Consider the following 24,722-nt stretch of genomic DNA (forward strand, 5'->3'; position numbering starts at 1 on the left):
CAGCCTTAGAAGCCTCCTTGACTTCCTATCACACAGGACACTCCCTCACCAATAAGGTGTCCATGGGCGACCTCTTGCACTCCCAATAATAAGATTCTGCTCATTCTTTTGCCACAGTTTAGACTGGAACATCATGAAAGGACACAGGGAGCAAAGTATCACAGATGCCCCAACAGCTAGCGACACACCCCAGGGACAGCTTGCTGTTTAGAGTCAGGGAATGAAGAGCAGCCCGAGGGCCGGCCCTGCATGGATCACTGAGCCACCTGCTGGCTGCACAGTCATCTCAAAACGTACCTGTGAGATTTTTCGTTCATGAAGGCCATGGAATGATCACACAGTGCCGCTAAAGCCACTGAAAAAAGAATTTGCTACTAACACTTAGAAAGAAATGGAGGCTTGCCACACCACGCAGGGTCCCATCACGGAAGCCTCAACGTTTGGCCTGGAAGCAGAAGCAAGAGTTAGGGGCGCCCATGGGCACAGCTTTTATTGCAGGCTCCAAGGGAAAGTCAAAGCTGGGCGTAGAACACACTTTAGAATGAGCTAGTTCGAATAATTCCGGCGAGTTCTCTGGCTTGCCACCTAGCTTTCTGGTCCTGGCCCTGGCATGGCATAGGGAGGATCAGATGACATGTGGGTTGCCTGCATGTGAGAGATAAGATTCCAAGTAAATTGCTTAATATCTTTAGAAATTAGCTGACCCTGGGAAGGATTGACTTTCTCTGGGCCTCTAAGGCCCCCAAAGACATCAAAGCATCACAAAATTAAAACGCGATGTTAATACAATCATCCAGACACATAGAACTTGGGACACAAATGTCATAGCATGCTGTTTTCCAATTCCATCCCGTTTTCTGTTCTTATGTGTGCTTTGCTTTCTACCCTAATTTCTCCCATGGGTGCAAACATGGGAGTCAGCAACTTGGAGCTGGGCTGCAGTGTGGAAACCCAATCTTCCCACAGATGAAGATGGCATGGATTCTGCCCAGATTCACTCCATCACACACTAACACTTGGTTAACAGAGACTGAGAAACAATTTAATGGTGAGAGTCACAGCAGATAAGGTTCGAGAGATTTGTACATGCAATTCTCACGGATCACCTCATATCCTTGCACCATATTTAGGAAATAGGCCAGTTGTTATTACAGAGAGGAGCAAAAGAAAAATCACCTGAGGCCAGACAGGTAGTGACAGGTGGATCATGGAGACTCTAAAATACCCATGCACTTAGCCTAGATTGTTGTCAAAGTGCCACAAAGCAATGGGAATTTGATAATACCTATAAATATGTTGAGAGTTATTATTATGTATGGACTTTTGAAAATGAATTGTGTATTTATTTATAAGATATGTTATTAAATTAATGATCTTGTGAATTCCTACAACTCCCCCTGTGAGTCCCATGCCTTCTCTGATCTTTCCACCCCAAGCCAGGCCTTGCTCGGGTATCCTTAGGCAATACAGTTTGCAATGCTTAAATGACAAGGGAATAGAAATCCCCCTCTGGGACAAGGCACAGGTAACAGCAAAACCATCACCAGAACCTGAGAACCTATGCACCTTTTCAAACATGGAAGAACCAAGCCCTGCAGCTTGACCATGTCCCCTGGGTGTGACAGAGGGGAGGGACTGAGAATCTGACTGCAGCCAACAGGGGGCCAGGTTTGATGGACTCACAGGCCCCCCCCTCTTCTTTCAAGTTCAAATGATCTAAAAGCAGAAAAGGGATCAGCCACCTTTTTCAATCTTAAAAAAAGCAAACCCAATCATCTGAATGATTTCAACAAATTAATTTGTCTTGGATTTAAACTTATACTACCCAACTTTTATGACATGTTGCCAAAGGTAGGAACCTGCTTGTTTAGGGTTCCATCATTCCCATATTGATTGCAAGACTCTTTTCCAGGTATCAGAAGCATTTGTGACTCCAGCGTGGCACCAGGTAACACCAGGTTCATCGTGGTTAGCTCGGGTCCCAAGGCAGCCTGGTGGACGATGCTCAAACACTCGGTCTCTACCAAGGCCCAGTAACAGGCCAAGAGCTCTCTCAAAGGAGACCAGTTATCTGTAGATGATAGCAGGGTCTTGCCCCAAAATTCTAAGGGCTTCCACTGGGATTCCTCTATAGAACCCAAGAGCTCTAAGCAGTATCTCTATCAACCACTGAATGTTGTATCTGCTGCATCATTTAGCTCAAGTGCCAGAACAATGTGAAAGGCAGTCTGGACCTATTTGCTGCAGATCCTTCTCCTGCTCTGAGCCCCACCCAAAGAACATTTTCAGGTCACTCGATAGATGGGCTGGAGTGATATACCTGAATGAAAATGGTAATAACACTCCAAATCCAAATAGGCTCACCAAGCACGGCACCTCTTTCTTGGTTGTAGGAGGGGCCAGATGCAGTACCTTATCCTTAGTTCTTACCTTGTCTTGCCTACCAGAGCCCTAGAACTTTCGCTGAGGTAAAAGGCCCCTGAGTTTTTTTCAGATGTATTTCCCACCCTCTAACATGCCAGTGTCTTACCAGTACATCCTGGGCAGTCACTCCTGTGTGCCTGCTGGGTCAGTCAGCGTGGTGTGGCAGTGTAATGGACCAGAGGGATTTTGTGTGGAAGGAAAAAAAGTGATCAAAACTCCCTGTGAATTAAGTTGTGACACTGAGCTAGGGAGTTGATGTACGCTGGGGTAGGACAGTGAAGGTGTATTGCAAACTGCTCTGGTGAGTCCTATGGATGGAGATGAAGAAAAAGACATTGCCAGATCAGTAGCTGCCAGGAGATGTGGTAATTTTCTCCAGCAATGAAACCATATCTAGCTCAGCAGCTGCGATGAGTCACCACCTGGTTAAACGGAAGGCAATCACTATCCTCTCTGATGTATGTGTCTTTTGCACAGACCAGACACGAGAGTTGAACGGGAATGTGGTAGGAACCACCACTGGTGTACCTTTCAAGTTCTTAGTGGTGGCGTCAATCTGTGCAATCCCTCCAGGAAGTGGTATTGCTTTCGATGTGCTGTTTTCCAAGTGGAGGCAGCTTTAGTGGTTTGCATTAGGACTTTCCTACCATATTTACTCTCACTCTGCAGGTCAGGGAACCAATGGAAGGATTCTGCCCACTAAGTTTCAACATCCAAATTATGAATTTTGGAACTGGAAACATGAACACAGGATGGTTCAGAGAACTTCAGGACTCACTGTGAGTCAGACTTGAACTAAAAATCCATGGGTCACCTGACCTCTACTTCACCTTACTTCAGTCCCTGGTGAGCCACAGTGACATTTTGAGTCTTCTGGAATCACTGTCGATTCAGAACCAGTGTCTGATAGTCCCTGAAAGAAATGATCATTTTCTTTTTCCAAATGCACAGTTACCCTGGGAAAAGCCTGGGTAGGTCCTTTTGGGAACGGATGAACTAAAGATAAATAATATAAATTTTCAGTAGTGTACCAGGGTTTTTCCTGGTGGTGACCCAGCATCTCCTTCATTCAAGGGGCTCTGATTTGCAGATTGGCTTAAGTCTGGGGATTGGTGGAGGAGCCACAGTTCTGTTTTGCAATTCAAGTGAGATTCTTGTTCACTTGACCTGGAAGTTGTTTGCTTGTATTGATCAAGTGAGAACTTAGTAGGTTTCCCCTCTAGGAGCACTGGGATGAAGTAGTCAGCACCCTAGATCTATCTGCACAAGCCAGATGTGGGTTGCTGCTCTGTCTCTGTTGGCCATTGCAGTAATCCCACTTACCTTGCCTTTGACAGTCTGGTGCCCTCCCCTTCGTTTCCTGCTTCACCAGGATCCAATTATTCCCACTGCATAGCTCCAAGCTAAGGACAAGCGCTGGTGCAGCCTGGTGAGATATTTTTGTATATCCTTAAAGATGCCCATGGAGCAAGTAGCTTTCCAGATAAGATTAAGTGATTCGTCTATGCAGCCCTGGGCCAGCGTCACTGCCCCCGGTCTGACAACAGCAACTCTACCACTAACACAAAGGGTTCAAAATTGGGCCTCCATTGTGTACTATATAGACTGAAATAGCCTGCCAGCACGGAAGCACCTCTCAGAGTTGATATGTCCCTCTGATGGTGAGCAAGGACCCTTAGCACTAGGGCTAGCCCCTGCCTTTGTCTGGCAAATAGATCATGTTGGTCCATCCTCTGCTGCCATCTGGTGTCCACAGCTGGCATGGTTGGTATGTGGCCCTTACCCTTACCCACATCTGGGAACCTTGGCATGCATGGTGCTCCAGCCAGACTGTGCCCCGTCCGCAGACAAGGGCAGGTGTTCACTTGACCCACCCATGGTGGTGGTATTAGGCAGAGCATCACTTCCAGCTGCCCTGTTATGACCTGTCTCTTCCAGATTCTTAAGGACTTTGATTTGTCCCTGCAGTGGGAACTTACTAGAAAAAAGCTCACTTGTGCTCTTCTCCCTCTTGCCTCTTGGAACACGGCAGGCCTGAAGGCCTCAGCACTACTACATGTGCCCATTGCCTGACAACCTGTTTCCACTGATTACTGCCTGGCTGGCTCCTTTCTGCCTGCAACCTTCGTAGCTGAAGTTCCTGACCATCCAATGTTGAGAAGCTCTTCTGTAACTCCATCACTTCAACCTACCTTAATCCTCTGAAAAGCAAAGACTTCTGTCCTTTTTGATTTTCCATCTTTAAGTGGGGAATGCAGGATCAGATTTGCACCATGAGATGATACAATTGTATATTAAGAAAGGACAGGCACTGGCGCAAAGCTGTACAGAGGGAGGGCAGCAGGCAAGCGAGTGCAGACCCTGGGGAAGTAGTGCAGGTGAGCTGCTATAACAAAAGGCCCCCTTCGCTCATAAACTGATCTTTCAGGTTTGTGCCAGGCAGTTCTTCAAATTTAACTCCTGACTTCTAAGATCTGACCAGTGTGGCCATTTGCAGTGGAACAAGTCCAGCATAAGCATCTTTGTTTGATACTTGATTCACTTGCCACCAACCTAACCCAACACTGAACTCACTGAATTGCAAAGGAGGCTGGAAAATGTAGTTCCCACCCAGGCACCCCCTTAAGTCCAGCCAAACTCAGGGGGCTGGAAGCCTAAAGGGGAGAATGTCACACTAACCAAGAGATACTATGAACACAGCAAGAAGAGAGACTCTGTAGGGACAGAGAACAAGCCTTGGTGACCAAGGGTGGGAGGAAGGGAGAGAGACAGCAGACTTGGTCAACTCTGGCTCAAGGGCAGTGAGGGTGGAAGAGCAGGAGTCAGAAAGTGGAGGAAAGGGTAGTGGTTTAAAGCAGGGGTCAGAGGCCTGTGGCCTGTGGCCTGGCTTTGGAACACTTTTTTAGAACTCAGCCAGGTCCACTCACTCACAGATTGTTGATGGGCCATGTCTGTGTATGACAGAGCTCCATGCAGACCACGTGGCCCACGAAGCCCAACACAGGACTGCCTGTCCCTTCACAGGGAAAGACTGTGGACCTGTGGGTTAAGGCATATCAGGTGGAGATGTGCCCTGGACCTGTGGCTGCTCATCCTTGTGACCAAGGATGAGTATCATGAGGACCAGGAGAGGCAGGTGAACCGTGAGGGTGGATAAAATTGTCCAGGGAGACAGGGAGGGGTGGACCAGGAGAAAATCTGGGAACACCAACTAAATTTAAGGACAGGAAAGAAGATGAGCATATGGAGAACAGAGTAAAGCCCAGGAAGACAGAGGGTTCCTTTGGGAGCCTCAAAAGATGTTGATATCTTTACCAGGGGTCCACAAAGTCCTCTCCAAGGAATCGAGTGTGGGACAGAAGCCATTTCACAGTGGCTGAACCAACGGAGGTGAGCAGGTGATTAGAGATGTGTTAGGAATTCTTTCATGAAAATTATTTGCAAAAGGGAGAAGGAGAGAGAAAATGAGAGGGTGTTCTCTGGGGCTGAGGAAAAGATGGGATCTTTAGGACCAGATCCCACCACTAGTGCATTTGGCAGTAGAAGGTACTGAAAAGCACATGATGAAAGGTGCAGGACTTGAGCTGTGGCGTATTACAATCCGTTGTTTAAATAATTGAAACTTTTTAATGTGGGATATAAAAATTAGGTTTTAAGAAAACAAGGGATGATTTCCTCTAAAAGAACTCTCCACTATCTGGCCTCTTGTGCATAGTTTAACAAAAATCCCATTTGTGCACACAGATATTTAGGAGTGTATGTGTAGCTGTGAGTGATCTGAATGTGGATATTGCTGCTTAGACGGTTATCTAAGAAATAGTCATTTTAGATCTGTAAAACCGAGGACCTGAAAGGCAGCTGACTTTGGGGAAGTGGGGTGCATTCTCTCTGTACTGGGGGCACTTGGGGGATGGGAAAGTAGTGGATTAAACAGACAACCCCAGGTCACGTTTCATCGCCTAGAATTTGACAGTGTCTGGGTCTACTCAAGGAAGGAACACACGGACTGCAATTTCCAAGCCCCCTTTTATTGAAATAAATCAGGACAGTGATCTTCACTCAAAAGACCTGGTACAAAGCCCACATCTTGAATGTCATGCATGACATCACTGCTACTTTGGTTTGACAGTATTTCATTGCCCATCACTTTTGAAAAAGGCAAAGACAATGTGAGTAACCCAAAACAAACAGATACTGACTCATGCTTTCATATATTTCTAAGGACCAAGCATGAAGGCTTTATTCATGTTGGACACCCAAAATCTAAGAACCATGACAGGGTCTTCCCCTGTTTCGCTTCAGAGTCCCCTCTCACAATAATCAGATGACATCCAGATGATTCTCATCCTGAATCAGAAGATTAAGTGTACACTGCACTTGGCATCTGTTCAAACATCTCCACCCTCTGCCAAACAGCATTCCTTCTCTCAAGATCTCTCTGTTTTGAACTTGTTACTGTAATAGAGTGGGGGTACTCTGGGACTGCTTTTGTATTCTGTTCCCAAACACCGTGACCATTCATTGACAAAGTGGATGCAAATCCTAGGTGAAGGACATGCTGTAGGTTTCACATACTTTTAGTGAAAATGGATTATTTTCAACAGCACCAATAAATCAACACTGACCCGATAGTAAGCTCATTTAGAAGAAAAACCTTACAATACTCATTTGTTTAAAAAAACCCTAGCTGTGGCAAAGGTGTATATACAATCTACTATACACAAAATACACATTTTCTGTAAACTGTATGTGTCCAGCACACTCTACCTATGCGAGTAAATTAGAATCTCAGTATTAATATTGGATGGACTGTTTGACCCAGAAATGTGCCCAAACCCATATGGTATGGTATCTAAATAGAAATTCAGTATTAAAAAAAATAATAAACAGGAGAGAAGATTATCCTTGAATAGTGATGGACACATGGACTAGGAACGTGACTGTGTTCATTCCTAACAAAGCTCTATCCAGAGATCAAGAAGTCCCCTTGAGTCACTGTGTTGCCACCAGAGCTCCTCCTGAATTTGGAAAGTTCTCAAAGACCCAGATTTACCAACAGTCTCATTCCTTCTACGTTGTGTGTCTTGATGCTGAAACAAAGGTCAGACAAAATTTCAGAATCTGGCTTTGCCCTGGCCAAGAAACCATGAACACATCATCCTAAATGATTCCTACAAGAATCCAGGGACAACTGGTTCTAGAGGCCATTGTCCTGTCCAACCTTATTTGTCCTGACCCATCATTTTAGCTTCTGAATTATTTTTTTTTAAAAACCAAATGATCACAGAAATGTTTGTTGTAAAACAATATAAAATATTTTTATATTTAAAATATAAACATATCTAAAGAACAAGATACATGGTTAGTGCATAAATACTTAGGAACTTATTTTTACTATAAGAAAAAATTCTTATTATGATAAATATACAACCATCATGTCTGTGTTTTTGTATGTATTCATACATACACAGGACCATATATGACACAGTCATGTAGAGTCGTTATTAATAAACGTATACATATATATGCAAAATCAAACTGTCTAACCCATAATTGACCTAGATTTTCCACTTAAGATGATCTATGTTTTAATAATCTAAAAAAATAAAAAAAACTATAGTACTATAAATTATTTTACATGAAAGCACCAAACTTACCTCAAGCGATTTCAACCTCAGAAATAATATTGTAATGAGCTAAAAGACAAAAAAAATACATAAATATAACACTTGCAGGCCAGGCCCTGGGCGGCGTCATCACCTGGCTGAGGAGATATAGAGAGAGACCGACAAGCAGAACTGAGGCTGGAACGGGTAAGGGTCACTGGGAACATGTGTCCAAAATACCAGACCAGCAGAAACCAGACCCCACAGCAGACGGACCACCCACCAGAAGCAGCAGAAGCCCAGCTGCAAGGACCAGAAGACAGGAGCGAATGACAGTTCTTCGGGGGCCCTGTTACCACGTGTGGCCAGGTGTGCACACCTGTGCGTCCAGATGGTGCACGTCCTTACCGGCTCTCTGGTTAACAGTCAACAGTCGTCCTACACTATCCTGTCTCCACAATCACAGCCTTGACAACCAGAACAGGGTGTGTGAGGGTGTGCGAGGGTGTGCAAGGGGAGACCACAAACTCCCTTCAGTTTGGATCCCACTCCCACCCTCTGTGACTTAGGGCATCACAGCCCTTTGGACCCTGCAGGATGTGCCAGGCACATCAGCACTCAGTGCTGCGGAGACCCCCAGGAAGAGGGGAAGAGCAGTGGGGCGTCAAAGCCCCTGAAGGGCAGGCATTCCTCCAAACTCATCATTTAACTTTGGAAGCCACATCCACTTACTCCTGTGTGTCTTTTCTTTTTTTTATGCATTCAATAAACACGCAGGCTCTATTGAAGGGCTCAGGGGTCCCTGTGGAAGGGTACAGGCAGGAGCCTGCTCAGGGTCCTGCTTTGGCCCACAGCATCAGGCCCTGGGCTGAACACTATGAAGGCCAGTGGGCTCTGAGATCATCATCAGGGGTGCTGGGCACACAAACTGACCTACTGGGTCTTCTGCCTAGCCATGCCCTCTCTGAGGAACTCTAGACCAAACATCTCACCCTACCTTGGAAAAGAGGGTGTTCAGGAGACTTCAGAACCAGGTAACAAGCAACATGAACCAATTCAAGCAACTGGAACTAATTCTGGAAGCTTCTGATATGAAAGGGACAATAAGTCCTTGGATGGGACAGCTGGAGGCTATGAGAATTCACGCTGTGAACTACAACCTCTTGGGCACTCACCCTGATAAAATAATAAAAGAAGCCAAGGAATGACAGCAGGGCACGCGTCTCCCAGAGCAAGCACCACGCCGAGGTGGCACGCGTCAAGTTGGTGTGGATTCACGCTCCAGATCGCAATCAACACAGGGCTCTGGCAGCCCGACCCACAGATAAGAGGCAGCCAGTAGACAGAATCCGCTTGACCCTGTGGCCCCAAGGCCAGGAGCATCACACAGCCAAAGGGCCCCATGCACTTTCCACTAGGCCAGCGCGGCCAAAGCACGTGCAGTGAGGGGGCGGCTGCTGCTCCCTCAGTGTCACCGGGGTCCCCTTCTGCCCTTTCCTGCTGCAGCACTGGGCTGCAGGAAGAGCACACTCACAGCTTCAGCAAGGAGAAGGCCACGGTCCACGGGAGTACCTCCTTGGACCTGTGCTGTGCTTTTCCTCAACATGCCTTTTTTAAACATTACAAAGGGAAACGTTCATCTGAAACCCAGATTTATCTCTTTTCCAGAGAAACTGGACTTTGAGGTACCATTTGCCTCTTTCTTATCCCTTTTTCTGACAACTTCTCTGTGTCTTTCCACTTCTGCCTAGGGAACCTAACTACTGCTCTGGCCTTTGGGAGAACAGGAGAAAGAAGAGCTCAGACCCTAGCTGGCCTCCGACTGGTGTGGGACCTGGGGCCTAGTGTTTATATCCCCAAGTCCTCCTGAAAATGGGGGGTAGCTGTGAAGGGCTCAGAGGACTGTGCAGGATAAAGCAGGGCAGATGGCCTGATCCAAAGCCCAGGGCTGCTAGGCCAACTCATGCCGCTACCCTGGAGACATTGTGGAACAGAAAGGAGCAATTTTTTTCTCCTAATCTCTCAGGCAGAGCTAGATAGAATAGGTTTGTCTCCACCAAAAAAAAAAAAAAAAAAAACCACAGAAGTCTGGGAAATAAGCCCCTCAATGCCTCCCTCTGTGGGGGGGGACTTGTTGCCTCTTTCTTCAGACAGAAGCAAACAACCAGCATGCAGTGAACTAGTAGAAGAGAAAGGGTGTGTGTGTGTGTGTGTGTGTGTGTGTGAAATAACCAAGATGACAGGGGAGGGAGTGACGGGAGGGTGAAGGCGTTGAGACTGACTTGGCCACTCAGAAGCTGCATGGTTCCCCTTCAGGAGACTTTTCCTGGGGGGCTCTTCAGGAACCAATGGTCGAGCTGCTCCTGACTTTGTATTAGCCTGACCTGCAGAAGGACTTTCCTAGAGGGCTGGGATCCTTATCCATGCACTATCCTCTTTGCTCCCAAACCTGGCTTTGTCATGAGATGTAGCAGCATTTGAAGTCTTTTGGTGTGAGCACTCATGGAACTCACAGCAACGGGAAGGTACAAGGGGCTCAGGTTAAACTGAATGGAAGACCCAATGGGGTCTCCCATGGCATCTGAAGCCCCCTCCCCACCTGTGTAAGCCCATAAGCTAAGTGGCCCTGGCTTGATAACAGGATGGACATTTATCTTCTGAACACCTCTGGGTTCCATCAGAAATATCAGTATAACACAAAGATGAGACGGTCATTATCGTCATAAACCAGAAACCCTCAAGCAAGGGCTTCCACTGTCAAAGGCTGAATATTTTAAAGCTTGTAACCTCACAACCCTAAGTGAGCAGGGACCTTATTGTCTCCTTTTACACATAAGGACACTGAGGCTCCAGGAAATGCCATGGAACTTCCATAATGACACAAGACTGTGCAACATGATTTGCCCCAACTTGGACCCCAGAGCCATCAAGAAGGGTCTTGATGGGGCAGAAATGAATCCCTATGTTCCAAGAGCTTCTGAGATGTTGCTTCCTCGCCTTCTAGAAATAAATCAACCTCACTAATCTGAAACTCTCTGTTCCTTTCTTTACTGCCCCCAGAAGAGCAGACTGGCCAGGACACCTACCAGGACTCCCCTGCAGGGTGGGCTTTCTGGATGGAAAACCAGCCCTGCTTCAACAGCTACCACAGAAGGTGCCCCAGGGAAACCTGAGGGGGGGCAGTTAGTCTGTGCTTTTTCTCTCCTTGAAACAATGCCTGTCAACCTGCTGTGGGGCTGCACACAGAATATAGAATACAGAAACCTCAGAAGAGCCTGGGACTTCCAAGACCAACACACTCTGCTTCTGCCCTTCACAGGAGTGTGAGGGCCTAGGTCCTTCCCAAAGGCAACTCATTCAAATGTGTACTACACCCAGAATCACTACAGAAGCGTCCTCAGTGGTCTTTAGTACAACTGGGTGGGAGTCACTGATTGTGAATTTCTGCATTAACAACCCAGGATGAAACGCCCACCAGCAAGTGGGAAGAGACACTCATTTCTGAACATCTCCTAGGGCTTTTCCTGTTTCCTATCATTATCATTTTCCATTTTTGTACAGTAAAAGAAATCCAAGAGTTAGCAAGTCTTCTCATGTGCAGGGACATGGGAAAAACTGGTAAAGCAAGGACATTCATACACACCTCTCAAGCCCTCAGTGTTGAGTACTCACGTGGGGTGCAGCAGCGCATCAAATGGGGCCTCGGGTGTTGTCTTATCTATGCCAGAGGCAGGTTTTGCTCTGCCTATGTAGCAAAGGGCTCAGACAAGGCCATGCATGACAGGATGGGTGATGACAGGCACCTGCCTATTTTCAGCTCTGAGACCAGGAGTTAGTGAATGTCTATGGCTTTGACAATCACTTCTAAATGGCAAAGGGTCCATGGCAATGTTAGTGTCCTGAGAGGTTTCTAGGACCTCAAAGTCTATGTTATCAACTTGCAAAATGACCCTCTTTTTTTTTCCTTTCTTTGTATTTAATTTTGAGACAGGGTCTCACTATTTGCTTGGGGCCTTGCTGAGGTGCTGAGACTGGCTGAACTTGTGATCCTCCTACTTCAGCCTCCCAAGTCACTAGGACTACAGGCATGCACCAACAAGCACAACCTGACCTTCCCTTTCAATTGCAAAGGAATCCTGGATTCCTACTCCCAAGATTCCTACTCCTCAGGAAGCCATAATGTTGTACCTTCCAGATTCCCAAAGGACTTGCCATCAGCAGTGGGGAGCATGGTCAGCAGAGGGCCTCCTGCTGCCTGAGTTCTCAGGGCCTGCTCTGCTGCCAATTGAACTGCCCAAGGGCTTTGTCTTTCCTGAGCAGCCCAGATCCAAGTGCTACAGAGGTGGGGGCACAAAGTCTGCATTTAGCCAAATGAAGGCAAACCTTTCATCCCAAACTCCACCTCAGCATTGCCACCAGAAGACCTGACTTCTCTCCCAGGCTTGCCTGTCTTCTTAGAATTCTGAAAGCCAACTCAATAACAATTCTTGGTACATAGAGGACACCTGCAGACCTCGCAAACAGAAGGCAAGACCAGAAAACAATTCTACAAATTCAGAGAGTCCTGGAAGAATTGATGTTCAGGCATTAGAGATAGTTGAGAACTCTCCTTTGACCTTGAGATTTCAGTCCATAAGTATAAGATATCCTCCTAGCATGCTATCCTATGAAACGGGAGATGTGTATGAGGCAGGCCACAGCCCTGTCTACTCTGCCTGGAGGAGACTGAGCTAAGTGACCCTTGGATCAATCTTCACATCTCTCACAACACAGCACTCTAGCAACCAAATCCAACACACATCACCTTATCCTAGAGGCAGCAAATGACATGAAGTCAATTTGACATTTTGAAACCTTATTGTTCTTTTGTTATTGTTATTATTACTTTTGCTTTGGTCTGAATGCTTGTGTCCCCCTAATATTCATAAGTTGAAATCCTAGTCACCAGGAGGATGGCACTAGGAGGTGGAAGCCTTTGGGGACGAGTTTAAGACAAGCAATCCCATTGAGCTGGCTCACTCCTTCACCTTTATGAGACACAGGGAGGGGCACCGACTATGAACAAGCAAGTGAACCTGACTTCACCTGGTCTAGCACTTGCCACCTCCAGAACCGTGAGGAAGAAATTTCTCTTGTTTATAAGGGATCTTGTTTCTAGTATTTTGCCTGGATACACAAATACCATTTCCTTCCCCTTAAATAGCAAATTAAATTGAAAAGTTTGGCAATTTTTGTGATATTCTATATTGTAAGTTGGGTAAAACTTTCACCCTTCTGAAGAGACAAATACCTTTATGGTTCTGTTCCTTTTGAGGTCTGACAAAGGTAGAGCATCAGCTGTTATAGGCCACAGTGATTAAGATAAGGATGCACTTGCCAGGAGCATATATTTATCTACACATACACTTATTGGTAGCTCATGCTAAGGGCTCCTCTGAGCATGGTGACCATTTAACTGGATTGTCCCATGTGGGGTGTAGGCTTCTCAGAGAAGGTGGATCCCATTGCACATAATGTTAGACTCACTCCTTTGCACCTCAGGTATCTCTTGGGGCCGGGGGTTGCCAATGACCAGCTGTGTGGACCTGAGAAAGACTGCATCCACTAACTAGGAAGGCTCCCTGCTGCCCTGCAGGACTTTGCTTTTCTTGGCCCCACTCCTTCTCAGCAGATAGGCCTCCTGGTTGACAGGTACATCTCAAGTTTTAGTGGACACCCACTAAGTAACTCTGAGCATTACTTGGCAGGTAATGCTCAGAGTTACTTAGTGAATGTCCAGGTTCTCAGAAAGTGCCTTATATCCAGAAAATGTGAATTCATGAAAAGATTTTGGAGAAGAGGTTGGAGGTACTTTTCTGGTTGACCATAATTTATTAGAAAAAAGAAGAATGGATGAGAGAAGGGAAGAAGGGCAATCTGGAAGACAGTAAGCACTTAGTTTGATGCAGAGAAATGCTAAAGTGTGCATGCATTTAAACCATAATGATCTGAAGTTATACTTAGCATTTTAGGATAAAACTAAATTTTAGTTGCTTCACATTTCCTTTGCTAAGCAGTCACTGAAATTTCAAATTCATGGTATCATGAAATGCTATGTAGGTCAAGATTGGAGCTAGTCATTGCCAGAGTATCAGGCAGAGAGAAGTGCAGGGCATCCAGAGCTTGCAGAGATCTCGATGATCTACATGGGAAGACAAGGTTCACTATGGGACACACATGCAATTCTAGATTTTTCTTGACCTTGTCATAACAGGATTGTGAACAACATATAAATGATTTCTATTACCATTTTCTATAGTGTAACAAAAATAAATGACACTAAAAACACCATGTTATCTCTAAGATGAAATGTGTATATCATGGATCACAAAGACAATGTATGGGTCACGAAAGGTAAGTGATAATTTGTTAAGTATGCATATTCCAAAGATGGAAGTAACTTATTTATGGATTAGTAATTTTAACATGTAAAATACACATTTGGTCAACGACTATTTCTTAATGCCTTCTATATGCCACTGTTTAAGAGGTGTCACACTTTATTTTTACCTAGAAGTATCTATTATTTTTATGAAATATAAAGATGTTATTAATATAACTTTAAAGGCCATCATAGGATTATACAATCCTCCCTCATCCCGTGTATAGACATGTGTTTTTTTAAAAAAAGGCTTACGTTTCCGTGGGTTCAGTTTCATCACTATAAAATACAAAAAGGAAAGACAAAATTACTAATTGTCTTGTGAGTATTACGGCTCTACAGCCACACCCCTCACATTTGTACTGCAACATGGATGATACAGTGCCCATTCCAGAGAGACAGGACAACCAGATGAGTGACATGGACATGAAACCCACGAGATCACCAGACACAGAGCCCATGGAGGACTCACGTGTGTGTGTGTGTGTGTGTGTGTGTGTGTAAGATAACCAAGATGACAGGGGAGGGGACAGTGAAGGCGTTGAGACTGACTTGGCCACTCAGAAGCTGCATGGTTCCCCTTCAGGAGACTTTTCCTGGGGGGCTCCTCAGGAACCAATAGTCAAACTGCTCCTGACTTTGTATTAGCCTGACCTGCTGAAGGATTTTCCTAGAGGGCTGGGCACCTTCTGTGTGCACTGACCAATGAGACTGTCATTACCGTCATGAACCAGAAACCCTCAAGCAAGGGCTTCCACTGTCAAAGGCTGAATATTTTAACCTAGGACCTCACAACCCTAAGTGAGCAGAGATCCTATTGTCTCCTTTTACACATAAGGACAGTGAGGCTCCAGGAAATGCCATAGTCCTTATATAATGACACAAGAAAGCTCAACAGGATTTACCCCAACTTGGACCCCAGAGACCTCAATGAGCTTCTCACTGAGGCAGAAATGAATCCATATGTTCCTAGAGCTTCTGAGATGTTGCTTCCTCACCTTCTGATAAATCAACTCCACTAACCTGAAACTTTCTGTTCCTTTCTTTACTGCCCCCAGAAGAGCAGAATGGCCAGGATACCTACCAGGACTCCCCCTGCAGGGTGGGCTCTTCTGGATGGAAAACCAGCCCTGCTTCAACAGCTACCACAGAAGGTGCCCCAGGGAAACCTGAGGGGGGGCAGTTAGTCTGTGCTTTTTCTCTCCTTGAAACAAAGCCTGTCAACCTGCTGTGGGGCTGCACACAGAATATAGAATACAGAAACCTCAGAAGAGCCTGGGACTTCCAAGACCAACACACTCTGCTTCTGCCCTTCACAGGAGTGTGAGGGGCTAGGTCCTTCCCAAAGGCAACTCCTTCAAATGTGTATTACACCCAGAATCACTACAGAAGCGTCCTCAGTGGTCTTTAGTACAACTGGGTGGGAGTCACCGATTGTGAATTTCTGCATTAACAACCCAGGATGAAACGCCCACCAGCAAGTGGGAAGAGACACTCATTTCTGAACATCTCCTAGGGCTTTTCCTGTTTCCTATCATTATCGCTTTCCAGTTTTGTGCAGTAAATGAAATCCAAGAGTTAGCAAGTCTTCTCATGTGCAGGGACATGGGTAAAAACTGGTAAGCAAGGACACTCACACACACCTCTTAAGCCCTCAGTGTTGAGTACTCATGTGTTCCTGCACATCCAGTGGGGACTCGGGTATTGTCTCATCTATGGTGGAGGCAGGTTTTGAACAGCAAATGTAGCAAAGGGCTCAGACAGGACCATGACAGGATGTGTAGTGGCAGACAGCTGTCTATTCTAGCACTCAGGTCTGAGACCAGGAGTTAGTGAATGTCTATGGCTTTCACAATCACTTCTAAATGGGAAAGGGTCCATGGCACTGACCGCTTTGAGGTTTCTGGGACCTCAAAGTGGGTGCTATCAACTTGCAAAATGATCCTCTTTCTTTCTTTTTTTAAAATTTCGAGACAGGGTCTCACTATTTGCTTAGGGACTTGCTGAGTTGCTGAGACTGGCTGATCTTGTGATCCTCCTGCCTCAGCCTCCCAAGTCACTAGGACTACAGGCATGCACCACCAAGCCCAACCTGACCCTCCCTTTCAATTGAAAACGAACCCTGGATGCAGCGATCTCTCCCAAGCCTCCCACTCCTCAGGACACCATAATGCTGTACCTTCCGGACTTCCAAAGGACTTGCCATCAGCAGTGGGGAGCATGGTCAGCAGAGGGCCTCCTGCTGCAGAATGCTTAGGACCTGCTCTGCTGCCAATTGCGGTGCCCAAGGGCTTTATCTTTCCTGGGTAGCCCTGATCCAAGTGGCTAGAGAGGTGGGGGCACAAAGTCTCCATTTAGCTCAATGAAGGCAACTCTTGGCAGGGCATATGAGGCTTCAGAAGGTCCACCTGGACTTCTCTTCAAACACCTCGTATCCCGAACTCCACCCTAGCATTGCCACCAGGAGACCTGACCCTCATTACACTTCCCGCCCAGGCTTGCCTGTCTTGCTAGAATCCTTAAAGTCAACTCAATGACACTTTCTGGTAAAGAGAGGACACCCGCAGACCTCGCAAACAGGAGGCAAACCAGAAACCAATTCTACAAATTCAGAGAGTCCTGGAAGAACTGATGTTCAGGCATTAGAGATAGTTGAGAACTCTCCTTTGACCTTGAAATGTCAGTCCATAAGTATAAGATGCCCTCCTAGCATGCTACCCTATGAAACGGGAGATGTGTATGAGGCAGGCCACAGCCCTGTCTACTCTGTCTGGAGGAGACTGAGCTAAGTGACCCTTGAATCAATCTTCAAATCTCTCACAACACAGCACTCTAGCAACCAAATCCAACACATATCCACCTTATCCTAGAGGCAGCAAATGACATGAAGTCAATTTGCCATTTTAAAACCTTATTGTTCCTTATTATTATTATTATAACTTTCGCTTTGTTCTGAATGCTTGTGTCCCCCCAAATATTTGTAGGTTGAGATCCTAGACACCAGGTAGATGGCATTACGAGGTGGAGGCCTTTGGGGAAGAATTTAGGACAAGAAACTCCATTGAGCTGGCTCACTCCTTCACCTGGGTGAGATACAGGGAGGGGCACCGCCTATGAACAAGCCAGTGAACCTGACTTCACCTGGTCTAGCACTTGCCACCTCCACAACCGTGAGGAGGAATTTTCTCGTTTGTAAGGGATCTTGTTTATTGTATTTTGCCTGGATACACAAATACATCTTCCTTTCCCTTAAATAACAAATTAAATTGAAATGTTTGAAATTATTTTCAGGTTCAATAATTTAAATTGGTTAAACCTTTCACCCTTCTGAAGACACAAATACCTTTTTAGTTCTGTTCCTTTCGAGGTCTGACAAAGGTAGAGCATCGGCTGTTACTAGGCAACACTGCTTAAGATAAGGATCCACTTGCCTGGACTATATATTTACCAATATAAACTCTTTCTGGGAGCCTATGCTGGAGGCTCCCAAGAACATGGTGACCTTTAAACTGGATTGTCCCATATGGAGTGTAGGCTTCCAAGAGGAGGTGGATCTGCCTGCACACTGATGGTAGACTCACTCTTTTGCACCCGAGGTACCTCTTGGGGGGCCAAGGAATACTGGTTTGGGGCCAGCTGTATGGAGGTGATAAAGATCACACCCAGTTTGTAGGAGAGCTCAGGGCTGCCCTGATGTCCCTTGTTTATCCCAGCCCATGCATACAGGTCCCCTGGTTGTCAGGTATATCTCAAGTTTTAGTGGAGTCTCAGAAGAGGACACCTGGCAGGTCAGAGTTACTTAGTGAATGTCCAGGTTCACGGAAAGTGCCTTACGTCTAGAAAATGTGAATTAATGAAATGAGTTTGGAGGAGAGGTTGGATTTCCTTCTCTGTTGGACCCTAATTTATTAGAAGGAAGGAGAATGTATGAGAGAAGGGAAGAAGGGTAAATATGGAAGAGAATAAGCCCTTAGTTTGATACAAAGAAATTATAAGTGTGCATGCATTTAAACCGTAATGATCTGGAGTTATAAGTAGCATTTTTGATGACACAAAATTTTAGTTGCTTCACATTTCCATTGTTAAGAAGTCACTGAAATCTCAAAGTTATGGCATCATGAAATGCTATGTAGGTCAAGATTGGAGTTAGACATTGACAGAGTACCATACACAGAGAAGTGCAGGGCATCAAGACCATGCAGAGAGCTCAGAATATGTACATGGGTTGAGAAGGTTCACCATGTGACACACATGCACTTCCACACATTTCTTTACCTTGTCACAATAGACTTGTCATGAAGTTTATCATAACCAGTATTACCATTGTCCATACTTTAACAAGAATAAATGACACCAAAAAGATAATGTTATCACTAAAATGAAGTATTTACATCATGGATCACAAAGACAATGTAGGGGCCATGAAAGGTATGTGACAATTTGTTAAATCTGCAGATTCCAAAGTTGGAAATGACTTCTTTATGGGTTAGTAATTTTAATATGTAAAATATTCATTCCTTCAAAGAATATTTCCAGAGCACCTTCTATGTTCCAGTCCTATCTTAAGAACTTTCACAATTAATTATAACCTAGATGTATCTATTATTTCCATGTAATTTAAAGATGTTATTAATTTAACATTAAAGTCCATCATAAAATAAAAAAATCCTCCACCATCCCATGAATAAATATAATTTCTTTTAAAAAAATGCTTACGTTTCCGGGGGTATAGTTTGAAGACTATAAAATACAAAAAGGAGAGACAAAATTACTGATATTCTTGTGACTATTATAGCTCTATAGTTACACCCCCCACATCTGTACTCCAATATAATGTTAATAGGACCCATTAAAGAGAGACAGGATGACGAGATGAGTGACATGGACATGAACCACAGGAGATCACCAGACAGAGAGCTCAGGACACCCGACGCGCGCGTGTGTGTGGGTGTGTGTGTGTGTGTGTGTGTGTGTGTGTGAGAGAGAGAGAGAGAGAGAGAGAGAAACAAGATGACAGGGGAGGGGAGGGGAAGGCATTGGGACTGACTTGGCCACTCAGAAGCTGCATGGTTCCCCTTCAGGAGACTTTTCCTGGGAGGCTCCTCAGGAACCAATGGCTGAGCTGCTCCTGACTTTGTATTAGCCTGACCTGCAGAAGGACTTTCCTAGAGGGCTGGGCACCTAATCCATGCACTGTCCTCTTTGCTCCCAAACCTGGCTTTGTCTTGAGATGTGGCAGCAATTGAAATCCTTTGGTGTGAGCACTCATGGAACTCACAGCAATAGAAAGGTACAAGGGGCTCAGGTTAGACTGAATGGAGGCCAATGGGTTCTCCCACAGCTTGTGAAGCCTCCTTCCCACCTGTGCAAGCCCAGAGGACAAGTGGCCCTGGCTGGTTAACAAAATAGACACGTTTTTCTTCTGAACAACTCGGGGTTCCACCAGAAACATCAGGGTAACCAGAAGATGAGAGTGTCATTACTCTCATGAATCAGAAACACTCCAGCAAGGGCTTCCACTGTCGAAGGCTGAATATTTTACCCTTGTGACCTCACAACCCTAAGTGAGCAGGGATCCTATTGTCTCCTTTCACATATAAGGACACTGAGGCTCCAGGAAATGCCACTGAACTCACATAGTGACACAAGACTATGCAACATGATTTACCCCAACACGGACCCAAGCCCTCAAGGAAGTTCTTGGTGGGGCAGAAATGAATCCCTATGTTCCAAGAGCTTCTGAGATGTTGCTTCCTCACCTCCTGGAAATAAATCAACTCCACTAACCTAAAACTTTCTGTTCCTTTCTTTACTGTCCCCAGAATAGCAGAGTGGCCAGGACACCTACCAGAACTCCCCTGCAAGGTGGCTGTTCTGGATGGAAAACCATCCCTGCTTCAACAGCTACCACAGAAGGTGCCCCAGGGAAACCTGAGGGGGGCCAGTTAGTCTGTGCTTTTTCTCTCCTTGAAACAAAGCCTGTCAACCTGCTGTGGGGCTGCACACAGAATATAGAATACAGAAACCTCAGAAGAGCCTGGGACTTCCAAGACCACCACACTCTGCTTCTGCCCTTCACAGGAGTGTGAGGGGCTAGGTCCTTCCCAAAGGCAACTCCTTCAAATGTGTATTACACCCAGAATCACTACAGAAGCGTCCTCAGTGGTCTTTAGTACAACTGGGTGGGAGTCACCGATTGTGAATTTCTGCCTTAACAACCCAGGATGAAACGCCCACCAGCAAGTGGGAAGAGACACTCATTTCTGAACATCTCCTAGGGATTTTCCTGTTTCCTATCATTATCGTTTTCCAGTTTTGTGCAGTAAATGAAATCCAAGAGTTAGCAAGTCTTCCCATGTGCAGTGACATAGATAAAAAACTGGTAAGCAAGGACACTCACACACCTCTCTTAAGCCCTCAGTGTTGAGTACTCACATGGGGTGCACCTGCAAATCGAATGGGGGCTCGGTGTTGGCTCATCTATGTGGAGGCAGGTGTTGGACAGCATATGTAGCAAAGGGCTCAGATAGGGCCATGACAGGATGGGTGATGGCAGACAGTGGCCTATTCTCAACACCCAGGACTGAGACCAGGAGTCAGTGAATGTCTATGGCTTTGACAATCACTTCTAAATGGCAAAGTGTCCATGGCAATGTTAGTGTCCTGAGAGGTTTTCTGGGACCTCAAAGTGTGTGTTATCAATCTGCAAAATGACCCTCTTTCTTTCTATCTTTGTTGGTTTTTATTTAATTTTGAGATCGGGTCTCACTATTTGCCTGGGTCCTTGCTGAGTTGCTGAGACTGGCTGAATTTGTGATCCTCCTGCCTCAGCCTCTCAAGTCACTAAGGCTACTGGCATGCACATGAAGCCAAGCCTGACCATCCCTTATAATCGAAAAGGAATCCTGGATGCAAAAAACTCTCCCAAACCTCCTACTCCTCATGACGCCATAATGTTGTACCTTCCACATTCCCAAACGACTTGCCATCAGCAGTGGGGAGCATGGTCAGCAGAGGGCCTCCTGCTGCCAGAGTTCTCAGGGCCTGCTCTGCTGCCAATTACACAGCCCAAGGGTTGTCCTTTTCCTGAGCAGCCCAGATTCAAGTAGCTAGAGAGGTGGGGGCACAAAGTCTCCATTTTGCCCACTGAAGGCAACTCTTGGCAGGGCATATTTGCTCCAAAGGACTGAGGCTTCAGAAGGTCCACCTGGACTTCTCTTCAAACACCTCGCATCCCAAACTCCACCACAGCATTGCCACCAGGGGACCTGACCCTCAGTACACTTAATGCCTAGGCTTGGCTGTCTTGCTAGAATCCTCTAAGCCAACTCAATGACACTTCCTGGTACAGAGAGGACACTTGGGACCTCGCAAATAGAAGGCAAGACCAGAAACCAATTCTACAAATTCAGAGAGTCCTAGAAGAACTGATGTTGGGGCAAGAGAGATAGTTGAGAATTCTCCTTTGACCTTGAAATTTCAGTCCCTAAGTATAAGATGCCCTCCTAGCATGCTATGAAACGGGAGATGTATATGAGGCAGGCCACAGCCCTGTGTACTCTGCCTGGAGGAGACTGAGCTAAGTGACCCTTGAATCAATCTTCACATCTCTCACAACACAGCACTCTAGCAACCAAATCCAACACACATCCACCTTATCCTAGAGGCAGCAAATGATACGAAGTCAATTTGTCATTTTGAAACCTTATTTTTCCATTATATTATTATTATTATTATTATTATTATTATTATTATTATCATCATCATCATCACTTTTACTTTGGTCTGAATGCTTGTGACCCCTAATATTCATAATTCGAGGTCCTAGTCACCAGGTGGATGGCACTAGGAGATGGAGGCCTTTGGGGAAGAATTTAGGACAAGAAATTCCAGTGAGCTGGCTCACTCCTTCACCTGGGTGAGACACAGGGAGGGGCACTATCTATGAACAAGCCAGTGAACCTGACTTCACCTGATCAAACACTTGCCACCTCCAGAATCGTGAGGAAGAAATTTCTCTTGTTTGTAAGTGATCTTGTTGATAGTATTTTGCCTGAATACACAAATACAATTTCTTTTCCCTTCAATGGCAAATTAAATTGAAGTTTGAAATTTTTGTGATATTCAATATTGTAAATTCAGTAAACCTTTCACCCTATGTATTTAGCTATATAAAATCTTACTGGGAGCCCAAGCTGCGGGCTCCTCTGAACGTGGTGACCTTTGAAAAGGATTGTCCCACATGGAGTGTAGGCTTCTAATAGAAGGTGGATCCCTCTGCACACTGATGGTAGAATCATTCCTTTGCACCTGATGTACCACTTGGAAGGGCCAAAGAACACTGGTTTGGGGCTAACTGTGTGGAGGTGATAAAGACCATACTCACTATGTAGGAGAGCTCAGGGCTGCCCTGATGTCCCTTGTTTATCCCAGCCCATGCATACAGGTCCCCTGGTGGTCAGGTACATCTCAAGTTTAGTGGAGTCTCAGAAGAGGACACCTGGCAGGTCAGAGTTACTTAGTGAATGTCCAGGTTCACGGAAAGTGCCTTACACCCAGAAAATGTGAATTCATGAAAGGATTTTGGAGGAGAGGTTGGAGTTCCTTTACTGGTTGACCCTAATTTATTAGAAGGAAGTAAGAATGGATGAGAGAAGGGAAGAAGGGTAAATCTGGAAGACAGGAAGCACTTAATTTGTTTAGAGAAATGCTAAAGTACACATGCATTTAAACCATAATGATTTGGAGTTATATGTAGCATTTTATGATGACACCAAATTTAGTTGCTTTCCATTTCCATTTCGAAGAAGTCACTGAAATTTCAAACTCATGGCATCATGAAATGCTATGTAGGTCAAGACTGGAGTTAGTCATTGATTATCATGCAGAGAGAAGTACAGGGCATCAAGAGCATGCAAAGAGCTCAGAAGATCCACAGTGAAAGAGAAGGTTAACCACAGGACACACATGCCCTTCTAGACTTTTCTTTACCTTGTCATGATAGCCTTGTCAAGAGCATGTGGTTGAGGTTCATCATAACTAGCAATACCATTTTCCATACTGTAACAAAAATAAATGACACCAAAAACACCATGATATCGCTAAGATGATGTGATTACACCATGGATAAAAAAGAAAATGTATGGGTCATAAAAGGTATGTGATAATTTGTTAAATCTGCAGATTCCAAAGATGGAAATGACTTCTATATAGGGGATTAGGAATTTTAAAATGTAAGATATTCATTCCCTCAAAGACTGTTTCTTGAGCACCGTGTATATTGCATTTCTCTTTCAAGAGGTGTCACAATTTATTTTTACCTAGATGTATCTATTATTTCTATGTCATTTAAAGATGTTATTAATTTAACATTAAAGTCCATCATAAAATAAAAAAATCCTCCCCATCCCATGTATAAATATAATTTTTAAAAAAATGCTTACGTTTCCGGGGATTTAGTATCAAGACTATAAAATACAAAAAGGAGAGACAAAATTATTAATTTTCTTGTGACTATTATAGCTCTATAGTCACACCCCCACATTTTTACTCCAATATAATGTTAATAGGACCCATTAAAGAGAGACAGGATGACGAGATGAGTGACATGGACACGAACCACAGGAGATCACCAGACAGAGAGCCCAGGGTGGCCTACATGTGTGTGTGTGTGTGTGTGTGTGTGTGTGTGTGTGTGAGAGAGAGAGAGAGAGAGAGAGAGAGAGAGAGAACCAAAATGACAGGGGAGGGGAGGGGAAGGCATTGGGACTGACTTGGCTACTCAGAAGCTGCATGGTTCCCCTTCAGGAGACTTTTCCTGGGAGGCTCCTTGTTGAGAGCCACAGCCGAAGGGGCCCCAGCAAACTTCCAGCTGCCAGCAATCCAGCTGCCGGCTGATGATTGGCTCACAGCGGCCCCAGCAACATCTAGCTGATTGGCTCCTCGGCCCCAGCAACATCTAGCTGATTGGCTCCTCTGCGGTGATGCTCATTGGACTGTTTCCCTGCCCTTTCAGACCACGGAGCTGCTCATTGGGGGACTTTTTGGCTCTGCCCACGTGACCCAGCCAATCGGCCTCAAGAGCAGGAGGATTGTGGGAGGTGGAAAGAAGCTAGTGGGGGGAGAGAGAGGCTTGTGGAAAGCCGGTGGTGGCAGTTGAGGCTCTGAGGGGTTTTTCCTGAGAGGCTGTTTGTTTGGCGTGTTTGGTTCTAAAAATAAAGTTAGTTTCTTTTGACAAGTGGCTCCTGATTGTGCCCAGCCAGACTGCGGCA

At 45.4% G+C, this 24,722-nt stretch overlaps 1 protein-coding gene across 9 annotated transcripts in view; it reads right to left on the reverse strand.

Annotated features, from left to right (window-relative positions):
• Nucleotides 1–6,431: 6,431 nt before the first annotated feature.
• Nucleotides 6,432–24,722, reverse strand: part of Prom1 (prominin 1) — a 126,421-nt gene continuing 108,130 nt past the window's right edge. For 4 of the 9 annotated variants that reach the window (XM_071614161.1, XM_071614162.1, XM_071614163.1 and 1 more), the window contains 5 exons: nucleotides 23,895–23,918; nucleotides 23,443–23,511; nucleotides 19,168–19,191; nucleotides 8,082–8,120; nucleotides 6,432–7,514 (listed from right to left, as the gene is read on the reverse strand). In XM_071614161.1, coding sequence (XP_071470262.1) covers nucleotides 8,099–8,120; nucleotides 19,168–19,191; nucleotides 23,443–23,511; nucleotides 23,895–23,918 — 139 coding nt within the window. In that variant the 3' untranslated portion in view covers nucleotides 6,432–7,514; nucleotides 8,082–8,098. The remainder of the gene's footprint in view (nucleotides 7,515–8,081; nucleotides 8,121–19,167; nucleotides 19,192–23,442; nucleotides 23,512–23,894; nucleotides 23,919–24,722) is intronic. The other 5 variants (XR_011707954.1, XR_011707953.1, XM_071614166.1 and 2 more) reach the window with 2 other exon arrangements.

The sequence above is a fragment of the Marmota flaviventris genome, chromosome 7 (genome assembly GCF_047511675.1).
Source record: "Marmota flaviventris isolate mMarFla1 chromosome 7, mMarFla1.hap1, whole genome shotgun sequence".
Classification (NCBI taxonomy): Eukaryota; Metazoa; Chordata; class Mammalia; order Rodentia; family Sciuridae; genus Marmota; species Marmota flaviventris.